The sequence below is a fragment of the Medicago sativa genome, chromosome 4 (genome assembly GCF_051527215.1).
Source record: "Medicago sativa cultivar Bolivia chromosome 4, Bolivia_mono, whole genome shotgun sequence".
Lineage (NCBI taxonomy): Eukaryota > Viridiplantae > Streptophyta > Magnoliopsida > Fabales > Fabaceae > Medicago > Medicago sativa.
Genome location: NC_140752.1, coordinates 19,247,290 through 19,258,467, shown reverse-complemented (window position 1 = coordinate 19,258,467; position 11,178 = coordinate 19,247,290). Strand labels below are relative to the sequence as shown.

The following is an 11,178-nucleotide window of genomic DNA, read 5'->3' as shown; positions in this document are numbered from 1 at the left end:
TCCTCACATTTTGTCTAGGTGCTCTGATACGTAACGGGATGGGGGCTTGCTTTTACTTCTGTTCCTTACGTGTCTTTATGAACTTTTTATGAATAAATGTCGAACTAAAATTATGAGATTTCAGATGAGGCCTGTGTGCCAAGACTTTTAGTATGTTGAACTATTTTCCGCTGCATGATTTTAGATTTTTGATGTTAAATATTGAGAGATAATTCTTATTATCCATTTTATGATTTTCAAGAAGTATGTGACATTCCGTTATGATTTAAAATACTCTGATTTAAATGAAATTTTTAAGTTGGGAAAAACGGGGTGTTACAATTGGTATCAGAGCAGGTCGGTCCGTCCGGCCAAGTAGTGAGTCGAGTTGTGTCTTTAGCAGTTGGAATACCATTATTATGTTATTCTAATTGTTGTGTGTTGTGCAGAGAAGAGACCTGGAGGTTGCGAATTTTATCTGTTATAAGAGGACTAGAATGGCTGGAAGAAATGATGCTGCGATTGCTGCTGCTTTGGAAGCTGTAGCCCAAGCTGTGGGACAACATCCAAATGCTGGTGCTGGTGCGAATGCTGATGTGAGAATGTTGGAGACCTTTCTGAGAAATCATCCTCCTACTTTCAAAGGAAGGTACGACCCTGATGGAGCACAGACGTGGCTCAAAGAGCTTGAAAGAATTTTCAGAGTTATGCAATGTACTGATGATCAGAAGGTGCGTTTTGGAACGCATATGCTGGCTGAGGAAGCTGATGACTGGTGGGTGAGCCTCCAACCTACCCTAGAGCAGGATGATGCAGTTATTACTTGGGCTGTGTTTAAGAGAGAGTTCCTAAACAGATATTTTCCTGAAGATGTTCGCGGAAGAAAAGAGATCGAGTTCCTTGAGATGAAACAAGGAAACATGTCGGTGACAGAGTATGCTGCAAAGTTTGTGGAGCTGGCTCAGTTCTATCCACACTATACTGGGGACAATGCTGAGTTCTCTAAGTGTATCAAGTTTGAGAATGGTTTGCGTGCTGATATTAAGCGAGCCATTGGTTACCAACAGATCCGTGACTTTTCTGCTTTGGTGAGCAGATGCAGAATCTATGAAGATGATAGCAAAGCTCATTATAAGATTATGAGTGAGAAGAGGGGTAAGGGCCAGCAAAGTCGTCCAAAGCCTTACAGTGCTCCTGCTGACAAAGGAAAAGGAAGAGCTAATGATGAAAGAATGTCAAATAAGAAAGATGCTGGTGCGGAGATTGTTTGTTTCACTTGCGGCGAGAAAGGCCATAAGAGTAATGCTTGCACTAAGGATATTAAACGATGCTTTCGTTGTGGTAGTAAAGGACATACACTTGCAGAGTGTAAGCATGGAGACGTTGTGTGCTTTAACTGCAATGAAGAGGGTCATATTGGGTCTCAATGCAAGAATCCGAAGAAGGCTCAGACCAGAGGGAAAGTGTTTGCTTTATCTGGTACTCAGACGGAGAGTGAGGATCGTTGATCTGAGGTAAATTTTCGAGGACGAAAATTCTTTAAGTTGGGGAGAGTTGTAACGCCCGTCGTAATTATTTAACTATTTTGATGAGTTTTAACATATATTTATATGATTTATATGTGTGATTTATATGATTTATGAATTTAAGTAGTTTACATGATTTATAGGTAAATTGTGTGATTTTCAAGATTGATGTGAAGTATGTGATTTTGTGAAGTTATAATGTTGGTGTGACTTATTTTATTATTAAATAAAATAAGATATGAAAATAAAATAAAAATATTAGAATTTGGGCTGTGATGTGAAAAGAGCATTTTTAGAGGTGTAAAGAGAAATTAGAGTGAGGTTATAAATAGAAGGAGTTAGGTTGAGAAAAGTTTTTAGGCAGAACGTACGTTTTTAGAGAAAAGGGAGAAAAAGTCAGAAAGAGAGAAGAACAAGAGGAGGCTGTCGATTTTCTTCAATTACCAGGTAAGGGTGAGACTATCTTTCACTAATATTAAGTCTGTAGATCATTAAATTGCATCTAACATGCTTTAGGATGAGTTTGTAAGGGGGAGTTTCTATTCACCATAACGGCTGTATGAACATATGGGGTTTTGTTTTTCATGTTTATTTTTCTTGAATTCATGTTAAATTTATGTTCTTTTATGTTGCTATTTAATTTACCTTTCTGAATTGTGATGCTTTCATATTGAATTGTGATTGAAAATGGTTACGATTTAAATTTGAATATGTTTGTGTTGCCTAATATGATTATATACTTCATCGTTTTGAATATTATTTAGTCGGATTGCATAAATTGTTTTGTGAGCCTTTTATCTTGTTCAAGATTCGTTTCGATTATATACGATTAAGAATTTTATTTGTGAGCAGGATCAAATTATCTCCTATATTTGATATACATAATACATCAATATGCATGTTTTACCTTTTTGAATATGATACAGCTTTTGGTCTTGTCGTAATTTGTGTTTGGTGAGTCCATGAAATTGGCATACGAAGATTATCCTGTTTACTAGAAACAAATAAAAAAAAAATTGTTTTGGATCTTCATGGTATATTAGATATCTAAAGTTATTTTGAATTTTGTTTCAATGATTTTGTTTAGTTCTTAGAAACAAATCTATATTTCAGTACGTGTCCATTTTCATCATATTTAATTTGATAAATGTAACAAATATTAATTGTGAAAGAGTTAATGAATACCATAAATGATAAGGGTTGCTACATGTTGCTACTTTATTATTATAAGTTTATATACTATATGTGTAAATAGGCTACTGCCAATTTATAACTGTTTTGAATTGGATAGTTTTTGATTTATGCGTAAATAAATGACGATGTGAAATTGATGTGTTATTTGATGATGTGTAATTGATGAGTTATTTAACAAAGTGTAATTGATGAATTATTTGACTATGTGTGATTTAAAGAAAGGTGTTATATAAAGAGGTGTTATTCGAAGATGTGTGATTTAAAGATGTGTAATTTAAAGATGAGTTATATAAAGATGTGCTATTTGAAGTTGTGTGATTTAAAGATGTGTTATATAAGAGTTGTTATATGCTGCACTTGTTGCTGCTGTTGAATGTTAATGTCTTGAAGTTGCATGAGTCGGTCTAAGTTGCAAGAGTTTAAGAAGTTGTCCATGATTATGGAATTGTATAAGATGTTCATGTTGTTGTCTAAGTTGTAGGAAGATTGAGTCCATTGCATACTCATTAAAGTTAGGGGCTTTAGGCCCGGCAGCCTTTGTGCTCATTAAAGTTGGGGGCTTTAGGCCCGGCAGCCTTTGTGCTCATTAAAGTTGGGGGCTTTAGGCCCGGCAGCCTTTGTGCTCATTAAAGTTGGGGGCTTTAGGCCCGGCAGCCTTTGTGCTCACATGTCGAGAGCCTAATTACGCTCATTTACGTTGCTGATTGGTACCACATGCATTTGCATATCAAGAAGTTTCACGATGGTTTAAAGTTGTTAAGTTGATAAGAGTTGCATTGTCAAGTTGAGTCGTGTTGTCGAGTCAAGTGTTAAGTTGAACATGATATTTAATGATGATGATATATGATGATGATATTTGATTATGTAATGATAATATGCTAAATGATAAATGTTTGATATGTTAATAATGTTTTATGTTGCTAAATGCATTTTAATGAATTACATGCTTAATTTATTGACTGTGAAATCTCACCCCTTCTGCTTGAAAATGTTGCCCTTCGTATGGGTAACTTGCAGGTAATAAAGACTAGAGGCGTACGTGAGTGGACTCCTCACATTTTGTCTAGGTGCTCTGATACGTAACGGGATGGGGGCTTGCTTTTACTTCTGTTCCTTACGTGTCTTTATGAACTTTTTATGAATAAATGTCGAACTAAAATTATGAGATTTCAGATGAGGCCTGTGTGCCAAGACTTTTAGTATGTTGAACTATTTTCCGCTGCATGATTTTAGATTTTTGATGTTAAATATTGAGAGATAATTCTTATTATCCATTTTATGATTTTCAAGAAGTATGTGACATTCCGTTATGATTTAAAATACTCTGATTTAAATGAAATTTTTAAGTTGGGAAAAACGGGGTGTTACAACACCAGCATTTATCAAGCCAAACGGCATCACTTTATAACAGAACGTTCCCCATGGAGTGATGAAGGACGTCTTTTCCCTATCTTCAGGGGACATTCGTATCTGGTTGTAGCCAGAGAAACCATCCATGAAGGAGAACACTTTGGATTGAGCCGTACTGTCAACAAGCACATCAATATGAGGCAATGGGAAGTTATCTTTTGGACTGGCTTTGTTCAGATCTCTGTAATCAACACACATCCGAACTTTCCCATCTTTCTTTGGTACTGGTACGATGTTGGCAATCCACTCAGGGTATTCAGCTGTCATGAGGAAACCCGCATCAATTTGTTTTTGTACTTCAGCCTTGATCTTAAGAGCCATGTCTGGACGAGACCTTCTCAATTTCTGTTTGACAGGAGGACATTCAGGTCTTGTCGGTATCCGATGTTCCACAATCTGGGGATCTAGACCCGGCATATCTTCATAAGACCATGCAAAGACATCTGGATAATCATGGAGAAGCTGAGTAATCTTCCTTTTCACTTCTGGCTCAAGTGCAGCACCAATCTTGATCTCTCGCTTGTTCTCTTCAGTACCCAGGTTGACGAGTTCAATCTCTTCCTGATGAGGCTGAATGGCTCTTCTTTCTTGTTCAAGCAGTCGAGTGATCTCATACGGTATCTCTTCATTATCATCATCCTCATCTTCAGCTTCATATACAGGGAATTCAAAATTTGGAGGAACCATAGGGTCACTGTGTTCAACGGGTTTATTATGGTTCAATCTGCATAATATGATTGGGATGATTTTTAGAAAAAGTTTTTCTATGCAGATTTTTGAAATTAATAAGAAAATACAGATGTTTTGGTTTTTTCTGGCATTACCATTATTTCCAAGAAAAAGGCACTAAAAAGTAAAAAAACAAAGAGTCGGGAGAAAAACGACAACTTTTATTGATAACGGCAATGCCGAAACAAACACGCCCTTACAATGATATCACTTTCGCCTTGGGCAGAGCGAAAGGATTGTTATTTTGAAAACAAAAAACATGAGCAACAAGACACATTACATGGAAGCATGCATGACTAAGGGAACATCAATGGCCTCCCAATTTCTCACAGTGCCTCCTGGTATAACAAAGGTAGGCACGTAACCACCTCCAGCAGCATCTTCAGTAATAGCGTTGATGAACCCAGCACTGTAGAAAGTTCCTGTTGAAACGCCTGAGGTTGGAGAGAATCCAAGGCCCTCTTTACGCTTGTTTTCCAAAATCTGAATCACTTTGCCCCAGCCAGCAGCTTGCCCTTCTTGACCCGGAGAATCCTGAAGCACTGGCACAATCACACATACATCACTGACGGTCAAGCGTTTGTCATCCATCAGACTCTGGATATCATCCTGCACCACACGACAGCCCATAGGATTTTGGAGACATTCTAAACAGGAAGCATGATCGTGATTAAACAAAGAAGCTTGACAAAGCTTGGTATGTAGTGGTACCAAGGGAGTAACGACATTGCGGACATCCAGCATGGGATCCTCTTGAGGAACAGGGATCCTTTCAAAAGCCTCGATCATGTTAACTGCAGCATGGTTTGGAAGCGGATTGTCAAGAACATGAGGAGCACTATTCTCGAAAGTCAACCTTCCCTTTTCTATCAGATCTTTCACGATATACTTCAGAGCAAGGCAACCCTCAACATCATGGCCTTGAGCACCCTGATGGAATTCACATGTTAGATCCTGTCGGAACCTGGGAGGCAATGGATTAGGCGGAGGCCTGCCTGGTCTAGTGACACAGTGTCCCTTGGCCAGTAGAGTTGGGAGCAGCTCACCATACCGCATTGGTATTGGTGGAAAGGAAGGTTTGGGTCGGGGACCCTGTTGCTGCTGTTGTTGTTGTTGAGCAGGAGGCTGTTGTTGCACTTGCTGAGCGATGGCATTGACGGGCACTGGTGGTTGGCCCGGTGGCAGGGGATATTGCTGGTAGAATGGTGGGAAGAAAGGATGCTGAGAGTACTGCATGTAGTGGTAGGGCAGAGGTAATTGTGTAGCCGCTGCAGATGGGTTACCAGACACCATGCCCACATCAGATTCTTTCTTCTTATGATGACCATTACCATACTTCTTTGATGCACTGTTTGAAGATTCACCTTTCTCTAGGACAATAATACCATCTCGGACGGCCTCCTCTAGACGCGTTCCCGTTGTAACTATATCAGAGAAGTTGTTTGGGGCAGAGACTATCATTCTCTCCTTATATTCCTTCTTCAGAGTCTTCAGGAATGTCTGTGTTAACTCTTCCTCATCAAGTCGAGGAGAAACACGGGCAGCTGCCCCTCTCCACCTCTGAGCATATTCTCGGAAGGTTTCATCTGATTTCTGAGACAAGGCTTTAAGAGAGTCTCTATTTGGCCTCAGACGGGTATTGAATTCATATTGACTCTCAAAAGCGGCAGCGAGTTCCTCAAAAGTATGGATGTTGTCTTTGCTCAAACTAGTGTACCAATCTGCTGCATCATCTGTCAAGCTGCTCTGGAAGCAGTGGATCATCAGTGCATCATTATCGGCGTAGTTAGCCATCTTTCGGACATACCGGATAACATGGTTGTGCGGACAAGAAGTTCCATTGTATTTGTCAAATTCTGGCTCTTTGAATTTCTTAGGAACCTCAAATCGGGACACCAAGCATAGATCACGAGCTTTAGCAGGAGCACCATTGTTTCCTCGGCTAGCCTTGACCTCACGGAGTTCTCCAGCCAACTCCATCAACTGTCTTCTCATAGCTTCCATTGCGGGATCTTGTCCACGCGGAGTGTCAACATCAATCACCTGTTGTACAGTGTGTACAATAGGGTCGGTAACAACAGTAGTCACCTGAGGCATAGCAGTAGATACAGGAATCTGTCCTTGACCAGCAAAACCAGAGACGCCAGCAGCAGTATTAGGAGAATAGTAAGCTGAGAGACCATAAGGACGGCCATTGGGCATAACAAACCGAGCATCAGTAGCCACAGCAGACAATGGGATAGAGGGAATTGCTTCAGTAGAAACTGGGACAGATGTGGCTGGTTGTTCTTGTGCAGCCAGCAAAGCAGACATAGTGTCATGAGCCTTAGCCAAGTCTTCTTTCATAGCAGCCAATTCGGCACGGAGCCGAGCATTTTCTTCTTCAAAGTTAGCCATGATCCTTCTCTTGTGAAATCTTGTTTGATGCACTCTATCTGGTTGGTAAATCTTGCGACCATGAGCCACTTTTCAGACTGCGGCGGACAAAACCAGGAGGCAATGAGCACGAGAGAAGTTTTTTGTGACCAATGAATGCATATGATGCATGAAATGTGGTAATGCATATGCAAAAAAGACTCTTTTTGTGTGTTATCGAAGGGTTTTTAGACAAACTAGAAACTTGTAAACATTACTAAACAACAATTAACATAAACGGGAAACAACCAACATATAGTTTTACAAGACAATTTCAACATGAACAAATGGAAATAACAACAGGAAATGAAAATCCTCAAGCATAGGAAGTGGAAGCGTCGTCCTCAGACTCAGACTCATAGCTACAGCATCGTGCATAGAAGTCACGGGCACCTCTAGCCCTCTTGGAGTCCCTCATAAGCAATCTATCTTTCTCTTCAATCTCTCTCTTAGCCTTAGCTAGCTCTTTCTTCAGTGTCAAGACCTCATGAGTCTTCTGCTCATCCTTTCCATCCAAAGTCATGATCAAGTTCTCAGCCTCATAGTATCTAGCTCTCCACTGATGCTTCTCCCGACTCTCCATAGCTAGATGCTCTTGATACATCTCCTGGGTAGGTGGGAGTAGAGGCAAAGGCATGGTAGGAACAGATGCAGACACATATCTCATAGGGGGGTAAGGCATACCAATCTCCTCAGCTTGGTTTATCACCCACTGTGTATAGGCCTCATGAGCAATACCGGACCTTACACCCATATGCTTCACCTCTTTCTTCCGAAGCTTAGTCCAAGCTTCCATGAAATCCTCTCTAATTCCCGTGGGAGCATTGGAGTAGTGAAAGAAGTAAGGAGCCGTAGCAAGATTGATGGGCTTATCTTTCATCGGGAAACCAAATTGTCGCAAAGCAAGCTCCGGGTTATAGTTGATTCCACCCCGGGTACCAAGAAGAGGTACATTAAGAAACTTTCCACCACCAAAGATAATTTCCTTAACCCTAGAAGCGGGAGTGAGCCAAACCACTTCATTAGGAGTGAGAGCCATAATCCTCTGTGAAATAGACCAATTCTCCGGATTGTCGTGGAAAGACTCCGGAAGGTGCGAAATAAACCACCTATAGAGGAGAGGCACACAACAAAGAATATATCCACGACCCTTGCCAGTACGATCATGAATAGCATGGTATGTGTCAGCTAGCAGAGTAGGAACCGGATTCTTGGAGTGGAAGATCATAATAGCATTCATGTCCACGAAGCCATCAAGATTCGGAAAGAGAATAAGCCCATAGATAAGAAATGCAAGAATAGCCTCAAGAGTGTCCTGACAAGTGGTATTGAGGTTGGCTTTCCCAAGAAGATACTCTGAAGTGAACCCTCGGATACGTGCCTTAGCGACAAGATTCTTGGAGACATCGGTGGTCCTGAGATAGAGATCCTTAGCAGTAACCAATGGAGTAAGAGGAGGCTCAAGTCCTGAGAAAGGTACCCCCTTAGCAATAGACAGATCCATCAAGGAAGAATAAGCCTCTAGAGTAGGCACCAACTGAAAGTCCGGAAAGGTGAAGCACCGATAGTCCCGATCATAGAATTGCACTAGAGTGTGCACAAGCTTCTCATCCACATTAGTCTGGAGAATAGTAAGTAAAGCCCCGTAACGACGTCGGAAACCAGTCGGATCCTCAATCTTGAGTGCCAAATCTCTCAAACTAGCCAAATCCACTTCCTTGAACTTGTAGGAATTAGTCCTCTTCATTCCTACAATGTTTACAAATTCAACTTTGTCTAAGCCCTTTGATAACAATGCATGGAAAAAGTTTATGCATGTATGCATGTATGCATGAATGCATGATTATGTTCAAGTTCGGAGAAAACATGGTGGGTTGAGGTTCAAAGTCGAGGAGTCACGGGTGGACACGGTGTCCGGTGAATCTAAGGCTTTAGGAAATAGTAACCGGGTTCTAAAAAGGTTCCCAAGTTGCAACCTCTCCGACGCATATCACGGTGTCACGAGACAACACTCGCTCCATGATTATCCGCGGAAGGTCTAACTTGAGTGTAGTATCGCGTGACGACTAAAACTCGAGACAACACTCGGTTTAGCCTCCGCACTACATCCTAGAAAATGGCCATGGATGGGTTTGGTTATCTACGGTTCATAGCGTCATAGAACAATTAGAAGTAAAGTGCCTAAACGCGACAACACGCGCCGACAACATCACCCCCAAAATGCCTCAGCTATGTGGGATTGATCGCATAATCCAAAACACGAGGCAACCCCCGGAATGAATTGTCGATTATATCCCTCCTAAATCCTAAGTTCACTCAGCCCGGGTGCAGGACTTTTGATATTCTCACCCCACACGTTTGCAAGAAATTAAACATTTATTCACATAGGAAAGCAAGTAAAAGAAACAAGTAAAAATACAAGCGCAAGCGTGGAAATAAAGACTAGGCGTAACTCTCGAATCTCCCCAGTGAAGTCGCCAGCTGTTTTATCTTGGTTTTCGGGTGTCAAACATTGATTACGTTTGAACCTTTTAAACCGGTGATATCTTATTTTTTCTTGGGAAGGGAAAAAGTAAGCAAAACCCTTGAGAATCGAGGTTCGGGAGTTGTTTTCGCTACGGAAAGGTGTTAGGCACCCATAACGACTATAGTATCCTATAGGAACCGTCTTTAATTTCTACGCGCGCGCTTTATTTTTAAATGCTATTTGAAAATGTTTATTTAACCTAAGAATGTTCTAAGTGAAGAATTGGAGGGAGAAGAATGTTTTTGGATTTTTATTTTAGTTGAATTGAAGGAATTTTGATTCCTTGCCTACGTACCCGTTTAAGGGATCAAATCCACCGTAGTTCTCTTCCAAAAATGTTTTTGTTTTTGTTGGTTGATTTTAAGGTTTGAAAATGGAATTTGAAGAATAGAAAGAGGCCTCAAGGGCATGAGATTGTAAAAAAGTGGGGTTGAATTAATCATTTGCAAAAAAAAAGTCAAAGTATGATTAAAGTTCATTGAAATTTGATTAAGAAAACAAAAGGGAGAATACAATGGGACTTTGATCCCAAGGTTTATTTTGAAAATGGTTTGAATGAAGTTTGTTCATATTTTTTGGGAAAATTGATTTTTCTAAGTATAAAGCCTAAACATTCATCTAAACATACAATCCTAAACATACATCTAAACATGCATATTCTAGCTATATACCTAAAGTGGAGTGTGTGCATGTGTCGGTGCTTGTGTCGGTGTACATTATTAGAGTCCATTGTCCTTATTACATCACACCCTAGATACATTCTATGGCCCCTTTGCCAAGAAATTAAAAGCATGAAAGTAAAATATTACAAAACTTCTAAGTATTTACATTCTAAACTTGGCATGAATTGTAAAGGGTAGAAAAACAAAAGAATGAAGATGTGAGATGGGGAGAGAAATGCTCATGATGTATGAAACACAATGGAGGAAGTGGTTAGTAACATAAGGTATAATATGGTAAAGATAAAGCAAATAAGATACCATAACAAGTGCAATAGAAACCAACACAAGACAAAACCAAAACAATGCAAAATATAGCCAAAATTCAAACAAACAAAATGCAAGAATCATATGGCTTATAATTCTCACAATTCAACATATTTTCCAAAGGCACAAACTCAGGTTTTAGAAGGAGAATCGAAGCAATATGATAAGCTTTGCATTTTGAAGTGAATTTAGGCATATTTACACTATTTATTTACAAACATAACTTGTAAACCAAGAAATTAAGAAAAATTCCCACACATGCAGTCAAAATCAAATACAAACAGTAGCAATAAACGCATAAAATTCAAGTAACATGTATCACCAACAATTATCAAGAACTTGAAGTACAACTAAACAATTTTTCATGAATTTTGCATAAAAAAACAAGAAATGTAGCAAGAATATACACTAA

General features: G+C 39.7%; 2 protein-coding genes across 2 annotated transcripts; one reads left to right on the top strand and one right to left on the bottom strand.

Moving 5' to 3' along the window:
• The first annotated feature begins 367 nt into the window (after positions 1–367).
• Positions 368–3,991, top strand: LOC146926991 (uncharacterized). Its single transcript, XM_085700416.1, has 2 exons — positions 368–1,493; positions 3,717–3,991. Exon 1 carries the CDS (start codon positions 477–479, stop codon positions 1,485–1,487), a length of 1,011 nt encoding a protein of 336 aa, XP_085556542.1. The 5' UTR covers positions 368–476; the 3' UTR covers positions 1,488–1,493; positions 3,717–3,991.
• A 991-nt stretch (positions 3,992–4,982) lies between these two features.
• Positions 4,983–6,108, bottom strand: LOC146926990 (uncharacterized). Its single transcript, XM_085700432.1, has 2 exons — positions 5,550–6,108; positions 4,983–5,447 (listed from the first exon to the last, which is right to left on the bottom strand). Exons 1-2 carry the CDS (start codon positions 6,072–6,074, stop codon positions 5,115–5,117), a joined length of 858 nt encoding a protein of 285 aa, XP_085556558.1. The 5' UTR covers positions 6,075–6,108; the 3' UTR covers positions 4,983–5,114.
• Positions 6,109–11,178: the final 5,070 nt, after the last annotated feature.

Coding starts and splice junctions, on each gene's coding strand:
- LOC146926991 (XM_085700416.1), top strand. CDS start 477: ATGGCTGGAAGAAATGATGCTGCGATTGCTGCTGCTTTGGAAGCTGTA.
- LOC146926990 (XM_085700432.1), bottom strand. CDS start 6,074: ATGCAGTACTCTCAGCATCCTTTCTTCCCACCATTCTACCAGCAATAT. Junction 5,448..5,549: donor GCAATGTCGTTACTCCCTTG/GTACCACTACAT, acceptor CGTGTGGTGCAG/GATGATATCCAGAGTCTGAT.